Consider the following 22,240-nt stretch of genomic DNA (forward strand, 5'->3'; position numbering starts at 1 on the left):
GTCTCCTTGTCTCCTTGTCCCCTCGTGTGTCTCCCTGCCCCCTCGTGTGTCTCCTTGCCCCCTCGTGTGTCTCCTTGTCTCCTTGTTCCCTCGTGTGTCTCCTTGCCCCCTCGTGTGTCTCCTTGCCCCCCCGTGTGTCTCCTTGCCCCCCCGTGTGTCTCCTTGCCCCCTCGTGTGTCTCCTTGCCCCCTCGTGTGTCTCCTTGCCCCCTCGTGTGTCTCCTTGCCCCCTCGTGTGTCTCCTTGTCTCCTTGTTCCCTCGTGTGTCTCCTTGTCTCCTTGTTCCCTCGTGTGTCTCCTTGCCACCTCGTGTGTCTCCTTGCCCCCTCGTGTGTCTCCTTGTCGTCTTGCCCCCTCGTGTGTCTCCTTGCCCCCCCGTGTGTCTCCTTGCCCCCTCGTGTGTCTCCTTGCCCCCTCGTGTGTCTCCTTGTCTCCTTGTTCCCTCATGTGTCTCCTTGTCTCCTTGTTCCCTCGTGTGTCTCCTTGCCACCTCGTGTGTCTCCTTGCCCCCTCGTGTGTCTCCTTGTCGTCTTGCCCCCTCGTGTGTCTCCTTGCCCCCCCGTGTGTCTCCTTGCCCCCCCGTGTGTCTCCTTGCCCCCTCGTGTGTCTCCTTGCCCCCTCGTGTGTCTCCTTATCTCCTTGCCCCCTCGTGTATCTCCTTGCCCCCTCGTGTGTCTCCTTGTCTCCTTGCCCCCCCGTGCCCCCTCCCAGCTGAAGGAGTGGGTGGAGCGTCTGATGAAGACAATGCGGGACCCCTCCCTGCCGCTGCTGGAGCTGCAGGACATCATGACCAGCGTGTCGGGGCGCATCCCGCCCGCCGTGGAGAAGGCCATCAAGAAGGAGATGGCCCAGTACGCCAGCAACATCACCTCCGTGCTCTGCCAGTTCCCCTCCCAGCAGGTGACGCTCGCTCGCTCGCTCGCTCACTCACTCTCTCACTCTCTCACTCTCTCACTCTCTCACTCATTCACATGCTCACTCACTCACTCACTCACTCACTCACTCACTCACTCACTCACATGCTCGCTCACTCACTCACTCACTCACTCACTCACTCGCTCACTCACTCACTCACTCACTCACTCACTCACATGCTCGCTCACTCACTCGCTCACTCACTCACATGCTCGCTCACTCACTCACTCACTCACTCGCTCTCTCACTCGCTCACTCGCTCTCTCACTCACTCACTCACTCACTCACTCACTCACTCACTCATTCACATGCTCGCTCACTCACTCACTCACTCACTCACTCACTCACTCACTCACTCACTCATTCACTCACTCACTCTTTCACTCGCTCGTTCACTCTTTCAAAGGCTCGCTCACGCGCGCTCTCTCTCACACGCACTCTCACTCACACACTCGCTCATTCATTCACTCGCTCGTTATTCACTCTCACTCATGACTCGATCGCTCATCACTCATTACTTTCTCACTCTCTCTCCCACCCATTCTCAATCACACGCACACTCACTCACTCACTCACACACACACTCACTCACTCACTCACTCACTCACTCACTATCTATGGTCCCCTATCAATTGTATACAGTATCGTTTGTCAGGCCTCTGTTTATAAATTAAATAAATTAATACTATTCTTTGTACTAAATAATGACCTAATGGACGAGCTTAGTCCAATTCTTCTTTAGAGGTATGGCCAGTGTCTCCTAAACAATGTCTATATCTATATTTATATATACATATATAAATATAGATATAGATAGATGGTGGTTCTCTACAGGCCAACGTTATAATGTTAATGTGTGTATGGATATGATGATGATAATGTAACGAGATGATGAGGATTACGATGGTTATGTGAGGGAGAGATAAGACTGAATAAAGATACTGGTAATAACGCGATGACGAGGATTACGATGGTTATGTGACGGAGAGATAAGACTGAATAAAGATACTGGTTATACTGTTTGTATGGTAATGATTTGATTATGTAACGAGATGATGAGGATGATGAAGGTTACACAACGTTATGATGTGACTGAATAAGGATACTGGTAATACTGTGATGTGTGGTACTGAGGCATTAACTATGTGTTGTGTTCCTCAGATCGCCAACATCCTGGACAGCCACGCCGCCACGCTGAACCGCAAGTCAGACCGGGAGGTGTTCTTCATGAACACGCAGAGCATCGTGCAGTTGGTGCAGAAGTACGCACACACTCCGATCACCGTTTACCTTCGGGGCGTTTAGCACGCTTTTATCAAGAGCGATTTACAATAAGATCATTTGTCAGAAGAAAGAGAAACAATATGTCACTGTAGGTACAGTAAGGATGTTCATAGAACCAAGTGCCAAGCACTAACAATCGCTAGCTTAACCCATTCGCCGTATGCTACACAGATAGCTAGGATAAGATGCTACACAATGCTAAGTACTATTTTTAAGTGCCAGTACGTTCAACATACAATAAGCGTGTACCGTCTGACTAGGAATGGACTTCCTCTATTCTCGTCTAACTTAGTCAACGTGTGTGTGTGTGTGTGTGTGTGCGTGTCCAGGTACCGCAGTGCGATCCGGGGCCACATGAAGGCGGTGGTGATGGACCTGCTACGTCAGTACCTGAAGGTGGAGGTGCAGTTCCAGAACGGTAACTACGTCACCCCGTCAACGCACCTGTGTGACTCTTTGATGTCTCGTATGGGGCGGCGTGAGGCTCAGGAGGCAGAGCGGGTCGGCTGGTAACCGGAAGGTTGCTAGTTCAATCCCCGGCTCCTCCTAGCTGAGTGTCGAGGTGTCCCCGAGCGAGACGCCCCCCCCTGACTGCTCCCGACGAGCTGGCTGTCACCCTGCGCGGCTGACTCTGCCGTCGGTGTGTGATTGTGTGCGTGAATGGGTGAATGGGTGAAGCGCTTTGAGTGACCACTGGTTAGAAGAGTGCTGTAGAAATGCGGTCTATTTACCATTTGCCCTATAGTCTCACTATCAATACACAGGTGCAATCTTCTTCTCCATAGATTTTACTAAATGAATCGACAGTGTTATTGCTATTATTATAACCACATTACCTCTTAGTTAGGTTGGATTTAATCGCGTGCATTATGTTGCGTTTAGGCAGAGGTGTAATTACCCTGCATGTCCACACGATGGTGCTAGTTGACAACGAATGACTAGTACATTCAACACTTGCCTTGAAAACTAGATGATAATGGTATGTGTGCGTGTGCGGCGTGTGTGTGTTTCCACAGGGCACTACGATAAGTGCGTGTTCGCCCTGCGTGAGGAGAATAAGGGAGACATGTCCAACGTGCTGAACTACATCTTCTCCCACGCCCAGGTCACCAAGAAGAACCTGCTGGTCACCATGCTCATTGTAAGTTCATGTGTTCATCCTGCTCATTGAAAGTTCAAGTGTTCATCTGATGTTAGTGCGCTCATGTGTTTATCTGAGCCACGTATGTTCATGTGTCCATCCTGCTCATCGTAAGTTCATGCGTTTGTCTGAGCCTAGTACGTTCATGTGTTCATCTGATCCTGGTTCATGTGTTCATCAGGCTCACTGTAAATTCATGTGTCCATCATGCACATCGTAAGTTCATGCGCTCGTCTGAGCCTAGTACGTTCATCTGATCCTGGTTCATGTGTTCATCTGAGCCTAGTGCATGTGTTCATCACACTCGTCGTAAGATCATGTGTTAATCTGAGCCTAGTACGTTCATGTGTTCATCTGATCCTGGTTCATGTGTTCATCCAAGCCTAGTACGTTCATGTGTCCATCATGCTGATCGTAACTTCATGTTTTCATCTGATCCAGGTTCATGTGTTCATCATACTCATCATTAGATTGCGTGGTGATCTGATCTCACTATGTTCATGTGGTCATCTGATCCTGGTTCATGTGTTCATCATGCTCATCATTAGTTAGCGTGGTGATCTGATCTCAGTATGCTCATGTGTTCATCCTGCTCATCCTAAGTTCATGTGTTCATCTGATCCTGGTTCATGTGTTCATCCTGCTCATCCTAAGTTCATGTGTTCAGGACCAGCTGTGCGGCCGTGACCCCACCCTGACTGACGAGCTGATGGCCATCCTGACGGAGCTCACCCAGCTCAGCAAAACCACCAACGCCAAGGTGGCGCTGCGAGCCCGCCAGGTCAGACCCGACTCCACCCACACCGTCACCCACCTACCTCCGTACCACCTCCTCCACCCCCCACCAACACCACCCTTAATCACCACCACCATCACCGACCTACCTCCCCTCCACCACCTCCACCCCATGACAACAACACCATCACCGACCTACCCCTCCACCACAACCACCATACCCACCACCACCTCCACCTCCACCCTAACTCCCAGCCACAATCAGCGACTTACCTCCCCACCTCCACCACCACCCCCCAACCACCATCTCCCCCAACACCACCCTCACTCACCACCAGCATCACCTCCACTAGCACCACCTCGGAGATCAAACTCCAGAACGGACCGCGTCAGGATGTGATCCATAACCAGTGAGTATGTCCCAGGTGCTGATCGCGTCCCACCTGCCGTCCTACGAGCTGCGCCACAACCAGGTGGAGTCCATCTTCCTGTCCGCCATCGACATGTACGGCCACCAGTTCTGCATCGAGAACCTCCAGGTAGGTGGTGGGGTCTTCTCCCAGTAGGGGACGGGGTCTTCTCCCAGTAGGGGACGGGGTCTTCTCCCAGTAGGGGATGGGGTCGCCTCCCAGCAGGGGACGGGGTCTTCTCCCAGTAGGGGATGGGGTCTTCTCCCAGTAGGGGACGGGGTCTTCTGCCAGCAGGGGATGAAGTCTTCTCCCAGTAGGGGATGGGGTCGCCTCCCAGTAGGGGATGGGGTCGCCTCCCAGTAGGGGATGGGGTCTTCTCCCAGTAGGGGATGGGGTCGCCTCCCAGTAGGGGACGGGGTCTTCTCCCAGTAGGGGACGGGGTCTTCTCCCAGTAGGGGATGGGGTCGACTCCCAGTAGGGGATGGGGTCGCCTCCCAGCAGGGGACAGGGTCTTCTCCCAGTAGGGGACGGGGTCTTCTCCCAGTAGGGGACGGGGTCTTCTCCCAGTAGGGGATGGGGTCTTCTGCCAGCAGGGGATGAAGTCTTCTCCCAGTAGGGGACGGGGTTTTCTCCCAGTAGGGGACGGGGTCTTCTCCGAGTAGGGCAGGGGGCGCCATTAACAAGGTTTATTACAAACATTGTAATTACGGTTGTCTTTTTAAAAGATCCTAAAGATCGTTCTCCCCACAGACTCGCGCTCTCCCCGTCGCTCCGTCTCAACCCTCTTTTCTCTTTCTCTCTCAATAGAAACTCATCCTGTCGGAGACGTCCATCTTTGACGTGCTGCCCAACTTCTTCTACCACAGCAACCAGGTGGTGAGGATGGCCGCGCTGGAGGTAAAGAACCGGTCACTGATCATCTCGCTCTCTGTCTCTCTCCCTTGCTCTCCCTCTGAAGTCTGGTTCCATGCATGTCCCGTTTCTCCCCTCTCCTCTGGCGCCCTCTGCTGGTGAGCAGGTCTACGTGCGCAGGGCTTACATCGCCTACGAGCTGAACAGCGTTCAGCACCGGCAGCTCCGCGACAACACCTGCGTGGTGGAGTTCCAGTTCATGCTGCCCACCTCCCATCCCAACAGGTACACACACACACATACACATACGCACAAACATGGACACACACACACACAGGTACACACACACGACACACATCGATCCGAACACACACAGTGTGAGGTATATGGAGACACACAGACCTGCACAAATCTGCATCAGATCTCTCTCTCTCACTCACACACACACACACACACACACACACACACACACACACACACACACACACACACACACACACACACACACACACACACACACTCAAACATAGACGTACACATGCGCGCACGTACGCAGGTGTGTGTGTGTCTCCATATACCTCACTCCTGGACGTACAGGTACACACATTTCTCCTCCCTCCGTATCCCGCTTCTATCCCAGTTTGTGGCATCGTGGAAGAGACCCAGTTCTTGAAGTATATCTGCTCCATAAAGAAGACATTCGTTGAGGATGTATCCCATACTTCCTACAAAGAATGTTTGTAGGAAAACAGGATACCAGGAACGACTGATGAGAATGCTGTATTGATTAATCAAACAGCAGATTTGACAGATTAGTCAAATTCCTGATTGAAAAGCACTTGTGTCTGAAAGGCTTTCAGCAGAGTAGTCGCAGACAGTTCAAGGTCAGAAGTATTTTGGTTCTTTATCTGTTATCACTTTTAAAGTGTGGCGGTATTTCTTCCATGCTGCTATGAATGAGTGACCTCCCCCTAGCCATGCTGCAATAAACCCGTTTATGCTCTTCATAAAACAAAAATGATGGCCATGCCAAATGATAAAAGATATATTCAAACAGAAGTTAAATCATTCACTATCTCCTCAAGAGTGTGAGGCCAGCCATGCTTGTAAATCCTTTATGATAAATGACTCAACTCGTGTTATTATTGTTATTATCATATTATATTCAATTTGAATTGGTCTCGTCAAATCCTGGTTAATATTCACCTTTTATCTGGAGTGGAATATCTGTGAAGCTGCAGCCTCCTCCTCCTCCTCCTCCTCCTCCTCCTCCTCCTCTTGTGACCCACTGTCTGTGATTAGTGTGTTCCTTCTTATAGATATGTTGTGATTAGTGTGTTCCTTCATATAGATATGTTGTGATTAGTGTGTTCCTTCATATAGATATGTTGTGATTAGTGTGTTCCTTCTTATAGATATGTTGTGATTAGTGTGTTCCTTCTTGTAGATGTGTTGTGATTAGTGTGTTCCTTCTTGTAGATGTGTTGTGATTAGTTTATAACCCACCCCCGTCAAACGCCGCCACACGCTGTCGCATGCAGCCCGTGTCATGTGTCCGCATTAACCTGTTGTGATTGGCTCCTTAGCAATCACAACCAGGTGTGTGTGTGTGTGTGTGTGTGGAGGACCACCTGGTGGGAGGTCGATGAGTCATAACGATCCACTAGGGGCATCACGAGTGGGACAGTGGCGTTGATCTACCCATCATGCATCTGGGTGGACTCTCCCACTTGTGATGTCACAAGTGGACAACGACATGGCTTTTAAACGGCTCGTAACGGCCAATCGACCCCCCCCACCTGGTGGTGAAGGAGGGGCCGTTTAACATGAAGAGCAGAACCCCCTCCCCCCCCCCTCTCGTTCATCACCTGCTTCAATGTGCCCTTAAACATTCTACACACATGCGCCGTGCACACACACACAGTGTCTGGCTGATGCCTGCCACTATCTCCATGGTAACAATGTTATGATGTTTGATTGCAGAGGGAACATCCCCACCCTCAACAGGTATAGTAAAATTCTTCCTATTCCAGCTAGTCTGTAGCCGTAGGCTTGACCCAATAGGCTAGCTAATCAGTCTGTAGCGCTAGACCTGACACAGTAGGCTAGCTAATCACTATGTAGCGCTAGCTAATCAGTAGGCTAGCTAATCACTATGTAGTGCTAGCTCATCAGTAGGCTAGCTAATCAGTCGGTAGCGCTAGACCTGACACAGTAGACTAGCTAATCACTATGTAGCGCTAGGTAATCAGTGACGCAGTAGGCTAGCTAGTTGCATGATCTTAACAAACACCACGTATGTAAGAGTGTGTAGTACTTATGTTTGTCTGTGTTTGTTGGTATAAAGTAAAGGTCCATATGTGTTTCCTCATTAGTATGGACCCGGACATTTATAATATAGTACTGGGTGAAGCCATTATGTGACATGAGTCCGTCAGAAAGTGTTTAAAATAAAGGGGGAACTGCAATAGTGGGCAGCATACTGTCGTGGTAGGGTGTTTGACTCCCGGCGCCGAAAGGTACCGGGTTCAAATCCCCCGATATCCGCAGCCGACACTGTAGGCCTCCTTCAGATTCCTGTGCCTACCCTTCCCATTCCTTCACCGTCCGTCTCTTCTGGAATGACGCGTCTTCTCCAGTTTAACTGGAGGCCGATAGGAACAGCAGTGTGTACCGCTGGGAATGCTCTGACCCGTCTGCCTGTCCTCCCAGGAGACTTTCCGTCCCCATATTGGACGGCAGGAGGGCGTCGGAGGGTAAATTGCGGAGCATACAGCAGTATGTTAGCATAGACGAGGCTAACACGGATAAGGAGGCTGAGTCAGACGCAGACAGGTTTGGACCATTCAGAACCCTTCTCTCGCTCTGGGACAATCAGTGAACTAACACGGAGCGTTCTGGGAACTCTCGAAACCGTCAAGGGCTAATATGGTTACTTAATTTGGTTGTTTTTATCGTCTGTGGTGAGGGTTCGTATCTGAGACACTCGTAACCTTCTGCGATCATCGCTTTCTGGGGTGAATTCATTGAATTCTTATCGTGAATCTGTGGTTTTCTTACTCTTTACTGACCCGTAATTCACTCTTAATTCAACTCTAAGGGTCTTTAAAGCGCGTGACATTGCGTGTCCCACACTTCTAAACGCTTAAAGGTCCCCTGTTCGACCACCAGGTGCGAGGCTGATCGGTCGTTACACGACATTTCACAAACTATCCACTGGTGACCTCACAAGTGGGTGTCTGATGGATGGATCCGCACATCAGTCGGTACCGTCCACCAAGGATGTGACCGGGTTGTGGATCTATCCATGCACCGTAGAGCTGGGAGATGTAGAACTCCCACTTGTGATGTCACACGTAGGTAGATTGACCGTCAGCGCCTACCTGGTGGTCAAACGGAGACCCCCTGTAGATGGAATCCAAAGCCTTTCTTGGGATGGGAACCCGACAGAGCTCACCGAGAACCAGGCCGCAGGGTCTGGTGAATCTGGGGGTCGTGTCTGTTTGTTCTCACGCCTTCACCCTCTCCTTCTCCTTCTCCTTGTCTTTCTCCTCCTCCTCCTCCTCCTCCTCCTCCTCCTCCTCCTCCAACAGGATGTCCTTCTCCTCCAACCTGAACCACTACGGCATGGTGCACATGTCCAGTGTGAGCGACGTCCTGCTGGACAACTCCTTCACCCCGCCCTGCCAGCGTATGGGCGCCATGGTGGCGTTCCGCTCCTTCCAGGAGTTCACCAAGTCAGTGCAAGTCAACCCTAATCCAGGCCGCCCGTTGGGCCAGCCTAACATCACAGCTTATTGTTTGTGCTTCTGCTTTGTGGTTTCGTTGTTTGCTGAAACCGCAGTTTGCTTAATTTGTAGAATCATGACATCATGAGTAGATGCGTTGCATATTTCAGCTTTTGCCTCTTTTTGAAAAGACTTTACCCGGGCTACACGTATGACCTGGGGGGTGACCGTGGATCCGTCTTTTTGTCCTACAGGAACATCGGAGACGTTCTGAGCTGCTTCTCGGACTCCCCGCCCCCCAGCCCCACCTTCCCCGAGGGGGGGAACCCGGTCCTGTACGGGGAGGACGACGTCAAGGTACCCAGCTCAGAGAGTTAGCATTTACAGGTAGCAGTTGATGGCTAGAAGTTTGCAGTTGATATTTAGCAGTTGACGGTTAGCATTTATCAGTTTGCAGGTAGCAGTTAGCAGTTAGCAGACCGTTGACCGTTGACTGTTGACCGTTGGCCAGTTGATGGCTCGCAGTTGACAGTTAGCAATTTTTCGCTAGCAGTTGACAGTTAGCAGTTGGCAGTCAGCGGTTGATGGGTAGCGCCCCTCTCAGACCACCAGAACCCTACAAGATGGTGTCCGTGCGGTGGTTAAGTCAGACCGTTGTTCCCCCCCCAGAGCATCGTGGACGAGCCCATCCACATCCTGAATGTGGCCATCAAGACGGACAGCGACATCGAGGACGACGGGCTGGCCGCCATGTTCCGGGAGTTCACCCAGTCCAAGGTCAGCCTATCAGCCTCTTCCTCTCCTCCTCCCCGTTCGCTCGAGACGCTGTGTCCTCACCCTCGCTCTGCCGTCCTCTCTTCTCTCTCCCCGCAGAAATCGCTGCTGTTCGAACACGGCATCCGCAGGCTGACCTTCCTGGTGGCCCAGAAGGTAGGCGGTCTGCATGCCCACGTCCGGCTAAACCTCCTCACTCTGTCCTCCCTGTAGGCCGTTCTAAAGAACTCTTTTGAAGCGCTCCCGTTTGGCAGCTAGCCTAATCGCTGAAATCACCAATAACAACCGAATTGCCCTGGAATGTGCATGCGAGTGTTCCTGTTTCAATGCAGTAGCAGTAATTGTTGGTGTGTGATCTGAAATCTGGTTTTCCCCTCCCCGTACGCCTCCCTCTCCCGTTCCTCCCTGCTCTCTGCCTACTCTGCTCTGGCAGGACTTCAGAAAGCAGGTCAACTGTGAGGTGGACCAGAGGTTCCATGTGAGTATGTTCCTGGTGCCGGGGAAATCAACAAAACTTTCCTTAAAGACGCATGAGTTGAGGAAGATCCTCTTCAGTTTTTTCAGCATGTTGTACAGTTTTCCACCAGCCGAGATGCATCGATATCAAAGTCCCCATACCTCTGATATATGTGTCACCACGTCCCCGGTTAGAGGGGCAAACGTTTTGTAGGGATTCAGATTTTAACCCTGAGGTAGTAACGTTTCAGACCCCCATCCCTCCTCCACCACCACCACCACCACCACCACCGCTAGCTCACGGCGCGATTAGCATTTACTCCTCCTCTCTGACATAAGCACCTCCTCATGGCCTCTCCTTGGTGGTGCAACACGCCCTGATGATAATGACAGAGGATCCCAACCTCGGGTTACGCCCTGAGGACGCCTCCCCTCCGCCGCCCCGACAATAGAGCCGTGATTTCCCCCCGACCGTCGTCTGATGAGCCGTAATCGCCGCCGCCGCCTGAGGCCCGCGCTCAGTGAGAGTGACGTACGCCAGCAGTCGACTCACCCTCGCCGGCGATTACCAAACACTCACTACCATACGCCCCCCCTCCCCTCACCCCCTCCCTCCCCTCACCCCCTCCCTCCTCTCACCCCCTCCCTCCTCTCACCCCCTCCCTCCCCTCCCCCCTCCCTCCTCTCACAACCTCCCCGCCGCTGAATCACCGCTGCCCGCGTGACGCTCGTCCGTGTGAGTCTGCGGTTCTGCCGGCGCCGTTTGTGTTTACCGCCGAGTCCTGGGGGGGGAGAGAGAGGTGATGAACAGCCCTCTGATTGGTCGAGAGGCGGTGTCTCTCAGAATCACGGCAAAACAAAGGCCCAGCCCTGCCCGTCCTGAAATGGAAATGTGGGGTGAAAGAGCCGATGTTTTATTCATGAGCGCGCTGGTTTGTCGGTTGGTTGTCTGGAGAGGGGGGGGGGGGCGGGTAAGGGGGGTTTTTACACATCGTGTGTTTCCCTCCGTCGTCATTATGTGCTCAAGCGGTCCGCGTGAATACACGCTGATTCACGCCGCAGGTCGGACAGCGCCCCCATTACCGCGGGACGGGGGAGGGCGGGAGGGGTCCTCTGAATGTAAACGAGCTTTTGATGAACGCCGAGCGACGCTCACTTGAGCCGCGGCGGCGTTCCCGGCTCCGACCCACGCTCCGTGATTTGGTTTCAAGGCGACTGTCCGGGCCGCTCAGCCAAATGATGCACTTTAAATGCATGTGCTGTCCGCCCAACCAAAACACACCGCTGGAGCAGGGGGAGGGGGGCGGGGGGCATTAACATGATGTTGTGGATCTTCTCTGTTGTTGTTAACTCAACACTTCTTTCCTTCTGTCTCTCCCCCCCTCCCTCCGTCTCACTACCACTCTCTCCCACAGAGAGAGTTTCCGAAGTTCTTCACGTTCCGAGCGAGAGACAAGGTACACTCTCACTCACTCACACACACACACACACACACACACACACACACACACACACACACACACACTGTAGCGAGGGTAAGATACGACAATATAAGATATTCCTTGAGTACATTAGCGAGTTTAAAGTAATGTATATTTAAAAAAAGATATATCAATGTAGAAATAATATTTAAACTTCTAAATATAAACGTTCATAAGGAAGATGAATGTCACACGCACACACACACACACACACACACACACACACACACACACACACACACACACACACACACACACACACACACACACACACACACATTGTAGGACTCGTGTACATCACGATCGCTCTCCCATCAGCCCCCTCGTTTGGCTCTCTTCAGCGTCGCCACGGAAACTCATTAAAGTAATGAACTATTTAATTATGTCTCCCATTTAAGAGAGATGACACCCATTAGGAGAGCGTCCAAGATGGAGATTGCCTTGGCGTTAATTGACTGAATGCGGGCGTGTGGCTCAAAGGCATCTTCCCGCTTCCACTTCTGAAATCGTGCTAATCCCGTCTCCTGATTGGCTGCTGCTAATGACCGCCGTGATAGCCCTACGTCCCTGGTAGCTGTGACTTGTAGCGGCGCTGCCTTTTAGTGTAGATAACGAGAAGCACCCCCAGAATAACACTTTACATTACTCCCACTGGTCCACTATTTAGACGCTTCCATCCAGAGAGACGTCGTCTAAGGAATGGGCAGGGGTCAAAGGCACCGGTGGACATGGGGTTTCGAACCCAGAACCTTTCGAACGGTGATCACTACGCCAGTGGTTCATAACCTTCTGACCTTGGTTCAGGTCCTAACCTTCTTGCAAACCCCATCTTAACGAGACCTTTATCCGACATTTTAAACCTTTTACTGATTTATGATTTAATAACAGCTGGTCAAAGATCTGTAGCGTATGAGTCTGTGATGTCCTGCGACCCGTAAATACATCAGCTCACACAGAGGAACGCTGCACTGGACACACCCGTCCTCAGTCCTCTTCTGCTGGTGCTGTTGGACCTGGTCTTTTTATTTTTATCCTTTGTTCTACCAGGGTAGCCACGTTGAGACAGTAGTCTCTTTGACAGCTGAGCCCTGGCCGAGAAAGGCAGCAGCTAGCTAAAAGACCCATAAAAACATAAACACAATTTACTAAACAGGAAACATATGCAGGCTATAAAAAGACACCGTAGACACATTACCAATACATTGGTAAAGTAAAGTGTCTGCAACACATCATTAAAAATCTGAAAGGGGGATGAATATATTAAGTTGCAGTTTTTTCTGTGGTGTCTCTGACGGTCTCCCCCCTGACGGTCTCCTCTCTGACGGTCTCCCCTGATGGTGTCTCTGACGGTCTCCTCTCTGACGGTCTCCCCCTGACGGTCTCCCCCTGACGGTCTCCTCTCTGAGGTTATCCCCTCTGACGGTCTCCCCCTGACGTTCTCCTCTCTGACGGTCTCCTCTCTGACGCCCTCCCCTCTGACGGTCTCCTCTCTGACGGTCTCCCCTCTGATGGTCTCCCCCTGACGCTCTCCCCCTAATGGTCTCCCCCTAATGGTCTCCTCTCTGACGGTCTCCCCTCTGACGGTCTCCCCCTGACGGTCTCCCCTCTGACGGTCTCCCCCTGACGCTCTCCCCCTGATGGTCTCCTCTCTGACGGTCTCCCCTCTGACGGTCTCCCCCTGACGGTCTCCCTCTGACGGTCTCCCCTCTGACGGTCTCCCCCTGACGGTCTCCTCTCTGACGGTCTCCTCTCTGACGGTCTCCCCCTGACGGTCTCCCCCTGACGGTCTCCCCTCTGACGGTCTCCCCTCTGACGGTCTCCCCCTGACGGTCTCCCCTCTGACGGTCTCCCCCTGACGGTCTCCTCTCTGATGGTATCCCCTCTGACGGTATCCCCTCTGACGGTCTCCCCCTGACGGTCTCCTCTCTGACGGTCTCCTCTCTGACGCCCTCCCCTCTGACGGTCTCCCCTCTGACGGTCTCCCCTCTGACGGTCTCCCCCTGACGCTCTCCCCCTGATGGTCTCCTCTCTGACGGTCTCCCCTCTGACGGTCTCCCCCTGACGGTCTCCCTCTGACGGTCTTCCCTCTGACGGTCTCCCCCTGACCGTCTCCCCCTGACGGTCTCCCCTCTGACGGTCTCCCCTCTGACGGTCTCCCCCTGACGGTCTCCCCCTGACGGTCTCCTCTCTGACGGTCTCCCCCAGACGGTCTCCCCTCTGACGGTCTCCCCTCTGACGGTCTCCCCCTGACGGTCTCCTCTCTGACGGTCTCCCCTCTGACGGTCTCCCCCTGACGGTCTCCCCCTGACGGTCTCCCCTCTGACGGTCCCCCCTCTGACGGTCTCCCCCTGACGGTCTCCCCCTGACGGTCTCCTCTCTGACGGTCTCCTCTCTGACGGTCTCCCCCAGACGGTCTCCCCTCTGACGGTCTCCCCCTGACGGTCTCCCCCTGATGGTCTCCCCTCTGACGGTCTCCCCTCTGACGGTCTCCCCTCTGCCGGTCTCCCCCTGACGGTCTCCCTCTGACTGTCTCCCCCTGACGGTCTCCCCTCTGACGGTCTCCCCCTGACGGTCTCCCTCTGACTGTCTCCCCCTGACGGTCTCCCCTCTGACGGTCTCACCCTGACGGTCTCCCCTCTGACGGTCTCCCCTGACGGTCTCCCCTCTGACGGTCTCCCCCTGTAGTTCGAGGAGGACCGTATCTACCGCCACCTGGAGCCGGCGCTGGCCTTCCAGCTGGAGCTGAACCGCATGAGGAACTTCGCTCTGACGGCCATCCCCTGTGCCAACCACAAGATGCACCTGTACCTGGGCGCCGCGCGCGTGGAGCAGGGCATCGAGGTCACCGACTACCGCTTCTTCGTCCGCGCCATCATCCGCCACTCAGACCTCGTCACCAAGGTGGGTCCCGCCCCCTGGACCCAGACCTGGTCCCCCTGGACCCAGACCTGGTCCCCCTGGACCCCGACCTGGTCCCCCTGGACCTAGACCTGGTCCTGGGTTAGACCGGGTCAGACCTGGTCCTGGGTCAGACATGGTCCCGGGTTAGACCTGGTCCTGGGTTAGACCGGGTCAGACCTGGTCCCGGGTTAGACCTGGTCCTGGGTTAGACCTGGGTTAGACCTGGTCCCTGGTTAGACCTGGTCCTGGGTTAGACCTGGGTTAGACCTGGGTTAGACCTGGTCCTGGGTTAGACCTAGTCCTGGGTTAGACCTGGGTTAGACCTGGTCCCGGGTCAGACCTGGTCCCGGGTCAGACCTGGTCCCGGGTCAGACCTGGTCCCGGGTTAGTCCTGGTCCTGGGTTAGACCTGGTCCTGGGTCAGACCTGGTCCCGGGTCACGGGTTAGACCTGGTCCTGGGTCAGACCTGGTCCCGGGTCACGGGTTAGACCTGGTCCCGGGTCAGACCTGGTCCCTGGTCAGACCTGGTTCTGACGGGTGTGGTCCCCCTGCAGGAGGCCTCCTTCGAGTACCTCCACAACGAGGCGGAGCGTCTGCTGCTGGAGGCCATGGACGAGCTGGAGGTGGCCTTCAACAACACCACCGTCAGGACCGACTGCAACCACATCTTCCTCAACTTCGTCCCCACCGTCATCATGGACCCCTCCAAGGTCAGCCCCCGACATCTGACGTAGAACCCTGACGTAGAACACTAGCCCCGACGTAGAACCCTAACCCTGACGTAGAACACCCTGAGGTAGAACCCTAACACTGATGTAGAACCCTGACGTAGAACACTAGCCCTGACGTAGAACAATAGCCCTGACGTAGAACAATAGCCCTGACGTAGAACACCCTGACGTAGAACCCTAACCCTGACATAGAACCCTAACCCTGACGTAGAACAATAGCCCTGACGTAGAACACCCTGACGTAGAACCCTAACCCTGACGTAGAACCCTAACCCTGTCGTAGAACACTAAAATAGAACACTCACCATGCCGTAGAACCCTAGCCCTGACGTAGAACACCCTGATGTAGAACCCTAACCCTGACGTAGAACCCTGACGTAGAACCCTAACCCTGACGTAGAACACCCTGATGTAGAACCCTAACCCTGACGTAGAACCCTAACCCTGACGTAGAACACCCTGATGTAGAACCCTAACCCTGACGTAGAACCCTGACGTAGAACCCTAACCCTGACGTAGAACCCTAACCCTGTTGTAGAACACTAAAATAGAACACTCACCATGCCGTAGAACCCTAACCCTGACGTAGAACCCTAACCCTGACGTAGAACACCCTGATGTAGAACCCTAACCCTGACGTAGAACCCTGACGTAGAACCCTAACCCTGACGTAGAACCCTAACCCTGTTGTAGAACACTAAAATAGAACACTCACCATGCCGTAGAACCCTAGCCCTGACGTAGAACCCTAACCCTGACGTAGAACCCTAGCCCTGACGTAGAACCCTCTCCCTCTCCTCGTGCGCGCCTCCTAACCCTCGCCCCCCCCAGATCGAGGAGTCGGTGCGCTCCATGGTGATGCGCTACGGCAGCCGCCTCTGGAAGCTGCGGGTGCTTCAGGCCGAGCTGAAGATCAACATCCGGCTGACGCCCACCGGCCACCAGATCCCCATCCGCCTGTTCCTCACCAACGAGTCGGGCTACTACCTGGACATCAGCCTGTACAAGGAGGTCACCGACTCCCGCACGGGACAGGTGGGGCCCAAAGACCGACAGGTGGGGGCGCTCACACTCATCCTCCATCTGCCCCTCCTCCACCTCCACCCCCTCCGCAGCCTCTCTCCTCCACCTCCTCCCCCTCCTCACCCTCTCTCCTCCACCTCCTCAACCTCCTCACCGTCTCTCCTTCATCTCCCCCTCCTCCTCACCCTCTCTCCTCCACCTCCCCCTCCTCCTCACCCTCTCTCCTCCACCTCCACCCCCTCCTCACCCTCTCTCCTCCACCTCCACCCCCTCCTCACCCTCTCTCCTCCACCTCCACCCCTCCTCACCCTCTCTCCTCCACCCCCACCCCCTCCTCACCCTCTCTCCTCCACCCTTCCACTCCTCCCCCTCTCTCCTTCACCTCCACCTCCTCACCCTCTCTCCTTCATCTCCACCCCCTCCTCACCCTCTCTCCTCCACTTCCCCCTCCTCACCCTCTCTCCTCCACCTCCCCCTCCTCACCCTCTCTCCTCCACCTCCCCCTTCTCACCCTCTCTCCTCCACCTCCCCCTTCTCCCCCTCCACCCTCTCCTTATTATTTAGTATTCAATAAATACATTTATCTATACATTTTGTAATTTAGACGATTTCCCCCCTCAGCAACTTATTCAGACTAAGGAAGGCTGGGAGGGGCAGGGGGGAGCAGGACTGGGGCAGTTGGGGGAAGCTAGGGCTTAGGGCTTCTTGCTCAAAGTTGCCTGGAGGGAAGCAGTCGGCAGATGGGAAGTGACTCCAGTGACTGGGAGTCAAGCACCCTGAACATGTGGTTTCATTAGTAGCTCCGAGCCCTGTCCTCAGAGTGTGAAGGGGAACAGAAACAGAGACGAGGAGACCAGCAGAACAGAACTAGACTTGGTGGCTGGGAGTGTGTGTGGAGATGATTGTGGTCGGAGCGGAGTGTGTTGAGGTGAGTGTGTGTGTAGCTGAGTGTGTGTGTGAGGGCCGTCTGCGCTGCCTCTGGTCCGCTGAGGGGTCTTGAGGTGAGGTGAGCCCATTCTCCATCCATACCATCCACCACAGACATCGGGGCCATTTGTTGTCGTTTGTTGCGTGTCGTTTTTCATGTCACTGTTATGTGGGTTTGTTTTTGGTTGAATATGTGTGTAAAGCGGAAACAAAAACATATCCTAATGTTGTGTCTTGTAACTGTTAAGAGATGAACATGTGAAACCATCTGATATCTGATAATATATAACCAGTAAAGTCACATCAGATAAACTAGCGATTCAATTTGAACAATCAAAGTATGTGTGAAAATGAATTGCAATACACTTTTCAAAATGTGCTTTACATCAAAAGTCCCACAGCGAAAACAGCAGCAGACCATAATAACACAGTAGGGCTAAGTCACAGCCCTTATCCCAGCCAGCAGAAATAAAACACGCTCTCTTCTTCACTTCATCTCATTGCTCTTTTAGTTCTCGTTGTTTCATGTCGTGTCTCTGGAGACCCTGTCTCCCTCCCCTGACCTGTCTCCCTCCCCTGACCCGTCTCCCTCCCCTGACCTGTCTCCCTCCCCCTGACCTGTCTCCCTCCCCTGACCTGTCTCCCTCCCCCTGACCCGTCTCCCTCCCCCTGACCTGTCTCCCTCCCCCTGACCTGTCTCCCTCCCCCTGACCCGTCTCCCTCTCCCCCTGACCCGTCTCCCTCTCCCCCTGACCCGTCTCCCTCTCCCCCTGACCCGTCTCCCTCCCCGTGACCCGTCTCCCTCTCCCCCTGATCCGTCTCCCTCCCCTGACCCGTCTCCCTCTCCCCCTGATCCGTCTCCCTCCCCTGACCCGTCTCCCTCTCCCCCTGACCCGTCTCCCTCCCCTGACCCGTCTCCCTCCCCCTGACCCGTCTCCCTCCCCTGACCCGTCTCCCTCCCCCTGACCTGTCTCCCTCCCCTGACCCGTCTCCCTCCCTTGACCCGTCTCCCTCCCTTGACCCGTCTCCCTCCCCTGACCCGTCTCCCTCCCCTGACCCGTCTCCCTCTCCTGACCCGTCTCCCCCCTGTGTGTCCAGATCATGTTCCAGGCCTACGGGGACAAGCAGGGCCCGCTGCACGGCATGCTGATCAACACGCCCTACGTCACCAAGGACCTGCTGCAGTCCAAGCGCTTCCAGGCCCAGAGCCTGGGCACCACCTACGTCTACGACTTCCCCGAGATGTTCCGACAGGTAGGCCTCACACACACCTGAGACAGGTAGGCCTCACACACACCTGAGACAGGTAGACCTCACACACGCCTGAGACAGGTAGGCCTCAGACATGCCTGAGACAGGTAGGCCTCACACACGCCTGAGACAGGTAGGCCTCACACACGCCTGAGACAGGTAGGCCTCACTCAGCCTCAAACAGGTAGGCCTCACTCAGCCTCAAACAGGTAGGCCTCAGCCACGCCTCTTGGGTCAGCCTCGTCCCGACATGATGCACTTTCCAAAATAATCCAACATACTACCAAGACACCGCGTAATGCTACATATCAATACCAGAGTCACGGTAAAACATAAACCGTGTGTGTGTGTGTGTTTGTGTGTGTGTGTGTCCAGGCCCTGAAGAAGCACTGGGCCTCCTGCGGTGCGTTCGCCGACCTGCCCAAATGCCCTCTGCCCTCTGAGCTCCTGACCTTCACGGAGCTGGTTCTGGACCCGCAGGGCCAGCTGGTGCAGATGAACCGCCTGCCCGGTGGCAACGAGGTGGGACCCTGTCCGTCTCAACGTCTGTCGCTCTCTCAGTTTATGGCTCTCTCACTATTATCGTCTCGCCCTCTCTCTGGCTCTCTCATTATCTGCCTCTCTCTCATCGTGAACTGTCTCTCTCTCTCGTCATCTGTCCCGCTCTAATCATCTGTCTTTCTCTTATCGTCTGTCTCTCCCTCAATCTGTCTCCCTCTCTCTGTCTCTTATAATCTGTCTCTCTTTTTCCAGCTTTCATAAACTGTCTCTCTTGCTCTCTCTCCTCATCATCAGACTCTCTCTGTCTCTCTGTCTCTGTCCCTCCCCCTGTCTATTTATATATCCTTCATGGCTGCTAGAACAGCCTGTATCTATAATAACTACAGCCTGTATCTATAAAAGCTACAGCCTGTATCTATAAAAGCTACAGCCTGTATCTATAATAACTACAGCCTGTATCTATAAAAGCTACAGCCTGTATCTATAATAGCTACAGCCTGTATCTATAATATCTACAGCTAGAATGTGTAATACCTCCTCTGCTCTCTAGGTGGCTCTGCACATCTGTGGCTCGTTTGTCCGGTTAAACAGTCAAATTGTTTTTATATAACGAAGACTGTTAGTTTCCCCTGAACCATAATGCACAACTTCTCTTTTACACTACAATCTTTATGCACATTTCCAAACAACTTCAACTTTAATGTGATGATAACTGCAAGGATGTCTCAGATTACGTCTCCAAACCTTTCCATTTTTTATCATTAAAACAAACCACACAACGAGATGGACTTTACCGATCCCCGACTCTAAATCCGGGGACCCTCTGTTCCCATGGTTACATCGGGGCGCCGCCCTCTGACCCATCTCCCCCCCCCCCCCACCCAGATCGGTATGGTGGCGTGGCGGATGACCATGCGCACGCCGGAGTACCCGTCCGGCCGCGAGGTCATCGTCATCAGCAATGACATCACGCACAAGATCGGGTCCTTCGGGCCGCAGGAGGACGTCCTGTTCCTGCAGGCGTCGGAGATGGCGCGCGCCGACGGCATACCGCGCGTCTACATCGCCGCCAACAGCGGCGCCCGCATCGGCCTGGCCGAGGAGATCAGGCACATGTTCCACGTGGCGTGGCAAGACCCCGCCGACCCCTACAAGGTACGGCACGGAGCCGCCGGTGCAGCCAGACTGGTTCTGCGCTGGTTTGGTTCCGAGTTTGTTTATGTTCTTAACTGATTCTGAACTGGTTTGAGTTTTAGGTTGGATTGGCTTCTAAACTGGTTCGGTTCTAAGGGGATTCTGAACCGGTTTGGTTCTAAAGAGATTCTAAATTGATTTGAGTTTCAAGTTGGTTTGTGTCTAAACTGGTTTGGATTGTAAACCGGTTTGAGTTCCGAGTTGGTTTGTGGTTCTAAACTGGTTTTGTTCCAAGTTGGTTTGTGGTTCTAAACCGTGTCTAAACAGGGTTGTGTGTGTTCCTGCAGGGCTTCAAGTACCTGTACCTGACCCCCCAGGACTATAAGAAGGTCTCAGCGCTGAACTCAGTGCAGTGTGAACACGTGGAGGACGAAGGGGAATCCAGGTCAGTCTTCATCACCCCTCATCACTGCCCCCTCATCACTAACCCCTCATCATTCCCCCTTCCTCAGTCAGGATTCATGTTGTCATAATGGCCCCGTTAAGTACAGCTGGTGGAGCAAGGCATTAGTTCTGAGTTGGGAGTTCCATTCCCAGCTGACCGTGCCTAGACCGAAGGCACAAGAGACATTCTTTGGATGAATTTGGTTTCCGCCAAATGTCATTTATCATCATATATTATTATTATTTTGACCAGTATTGTAATGCAGAGCTATTCTCATATAAAAATAAGATGCACTTTATTAAACCCAGATGAGAAATGAGGGAGATGTGGTTACAAACTGCTACTGATAAACCCCAGTAAGGGAGGTTAAAGGAGTGTGTGTGTTCCTGCGGGCGTGCGTGTGTGTGTGGGGCCGGGTACTAAGGAGTGTAAACCGTGTGTGTGTGTGTGTGTGTGTGTGTGTGTGTGTGTGTGTGTGCTCGTGCTAAGGGAAATTAAAGGAGTGTAAATGTGTGTGTGTGTGTGTGTGTGTGTGGTCCAGTACTATGGGTGTGTTAACCGTGTGTGTGTGTGTGTGTGTTGGGGGTCCAGTACTATGGTTGTGTTAACCTTGTGTGTGTGTGGTCCAGTACTATGGTTGTGTTAACCTTGTGTGTGTGTAGTCCAGTACTATGGTTGTGTTAACCTTGTGTGTGTGTAGTCCAGTACTATGGTTGTGTTAACCTTGTGTGTGTGTGTGTGTGTGTGTGTGTGGTCCAGTACTATGGTTGTGTTAACCTTGTGTGTGTGTGTGTGGTCCAGCACTACGGTTGTGTTAACCTTGTGTGTGTGTGGTCCAGTACTATGGTTGTGTTAACCTTGTGTGTGTGTGGTCCAGTACTATGGTTGTGTTAACCTTGTGTGTGTGTGGTCCAGTACTATGGTTGTGTTAACCTTGTGTGTGTGTGGTCCAGTACTATGGTTGTGTTAACCTTGTGTGTGTGTGGTCCAGCACTATGGTTGTGTTAACCTTGCGTGTGTGTGGTCCAGTACTATGGTTGTGTTAACCTTGTGTGTGTGTGTGTGTGTGTGTGTGTGTGTGTGTGTGTGGTCCAGTACTATGGTTGTGTTAACCTTGTGTGTGTGGGGGGGTCCCTAGGTACAGGATCACGGACATCATCGGTAAGGAGGAGGGTCTTGGGGTTGAGAACCTGAAGGGCTCGGGGATGATCGCTGGAGAGTCGTCTCTGGCCTACGAGGAGATCATCACCATGAACCTGGTGAGGAGCACAACTCTATTCATGCCTTCATAACGTTCATACGCTCATTCATTCACACGCCACCTCTCTGCTGTCTTTGTTCAAACCTGGATACTACAGGTATTGTGATTTATGTATGGGGTATGTATGATTTAAAAACATTTTTAACCCTGGGCTGCAGAGTAAAAAACTCACTCATTCAGTAATGCATGCAACCACTCATTCACACCCATTCACACACCCATTCACTCATTCACAATTAGTTGCACCCTCTCTAATTCATCATTCAATTCTATTCAATCTTATTTGTACAG

General features: G+C 53.3%; 1 protein-coding gene across 4 annotated transcripts in view; it reads left to right on the forward strand.

The window, feature by feature from the left end:
* The window catches only part of acaca (acetyl-CoA carboxylase alpha), a 60,998-nt gene that overhangs the window by 21,940 nt on the left and 16,818 nt on the right, over positions 1-22,240 (forward strand). Inside the window, exons 20-43 of one of the 4 annotated variants that reach the window (XM_079738484.1) lie at positions 711-899; positions 2,076-2,176; positions 2,528-2,616; positions 3,215-3,339; positions 4,007-4,120; positions 4,500-4,613; positions 5,292-5,381; positions 5,503-5,621; positions 7,320-7,343; positions 8,049-8,171; positions 8,930-9,073; positions 9,319-9,421; positions 9,734-9,841; positions 9,938-9,994; positions 10,272-10,316; positions 11,710-11,751; positions 14,461-14,676; positions 15,231-15,386; positions 16,239-16,463; positions 18,456-18,611; positions 18,984-19,130; positions 19,995-20,264; positions 20,591-20,688; positions 21,827-21,947. In XM_079738484.1, coding sequence (XP_079594610.1) covers positions 711-899; positions 2,076-2,176; positions 2,528-2,616; positions 3,215-3,339; positions 4,007-4,120; positions 4,500-4,613; positions 5,292-5,381; positions 5,503-5,621; positions 7,320-7,343; positions 8,049-8,171; positions 8,930-9,073; positions 9,319-9,421; positions 9,734-9,841; positions 9,938-9,994; positions 10,272-10,316; positions 11,710-11,751; positions 14,461-14,676; positions 15,231-15,386; positions 16,239-16,463; positions 18,456-18,611; positions 18,984-19,130; positions 19,995-20,264; positions 20,591-20,688; positions 21,827-21,947 — 2,976 coding nt within the window. The remainder of the gene's footprint in view (positions 1-710; positions 900-2,075; positions 2,177-2,527; positions 2,617-3,214; positions 3,340-4,006; positions 4,121-4,499; positions 4,614-5,291; positions 5,382-5,502; positions 5,622-7,319; positions 7,344-8,048; positions 8,172-8,929; positions 9,074-9,318; positions 9,422-9,733; positions 9,842-9,937; positions 9,995-10,271; positions 10,317-11,709; positions 11,752-14,460; positions 14,677-15,230; positions 15,387-16,238; positions 16,464-18,455; positions 18,612-18,983; positions 19,131-19,994; positions 20,265-20,590; positions 20,689-21,826; positions 21,948-22,240) is intronic. The other 3 variants (XM_079738485.1, XM_079738486.1, XM_079738487.1) reach the window with 3 other exon arrangements.

The sequence above is a fragment of the Pollachius pollachius genome (assembly GCF_949987615.1).
Source record: "Pollachius pollachius genome assembly, chromosome: 6".
NCBI lineage: Eukaryota > Metazoa > Chordata > Actinopteri > Gadiformes > Gadidae > Pollachius > Pollachius pollachius.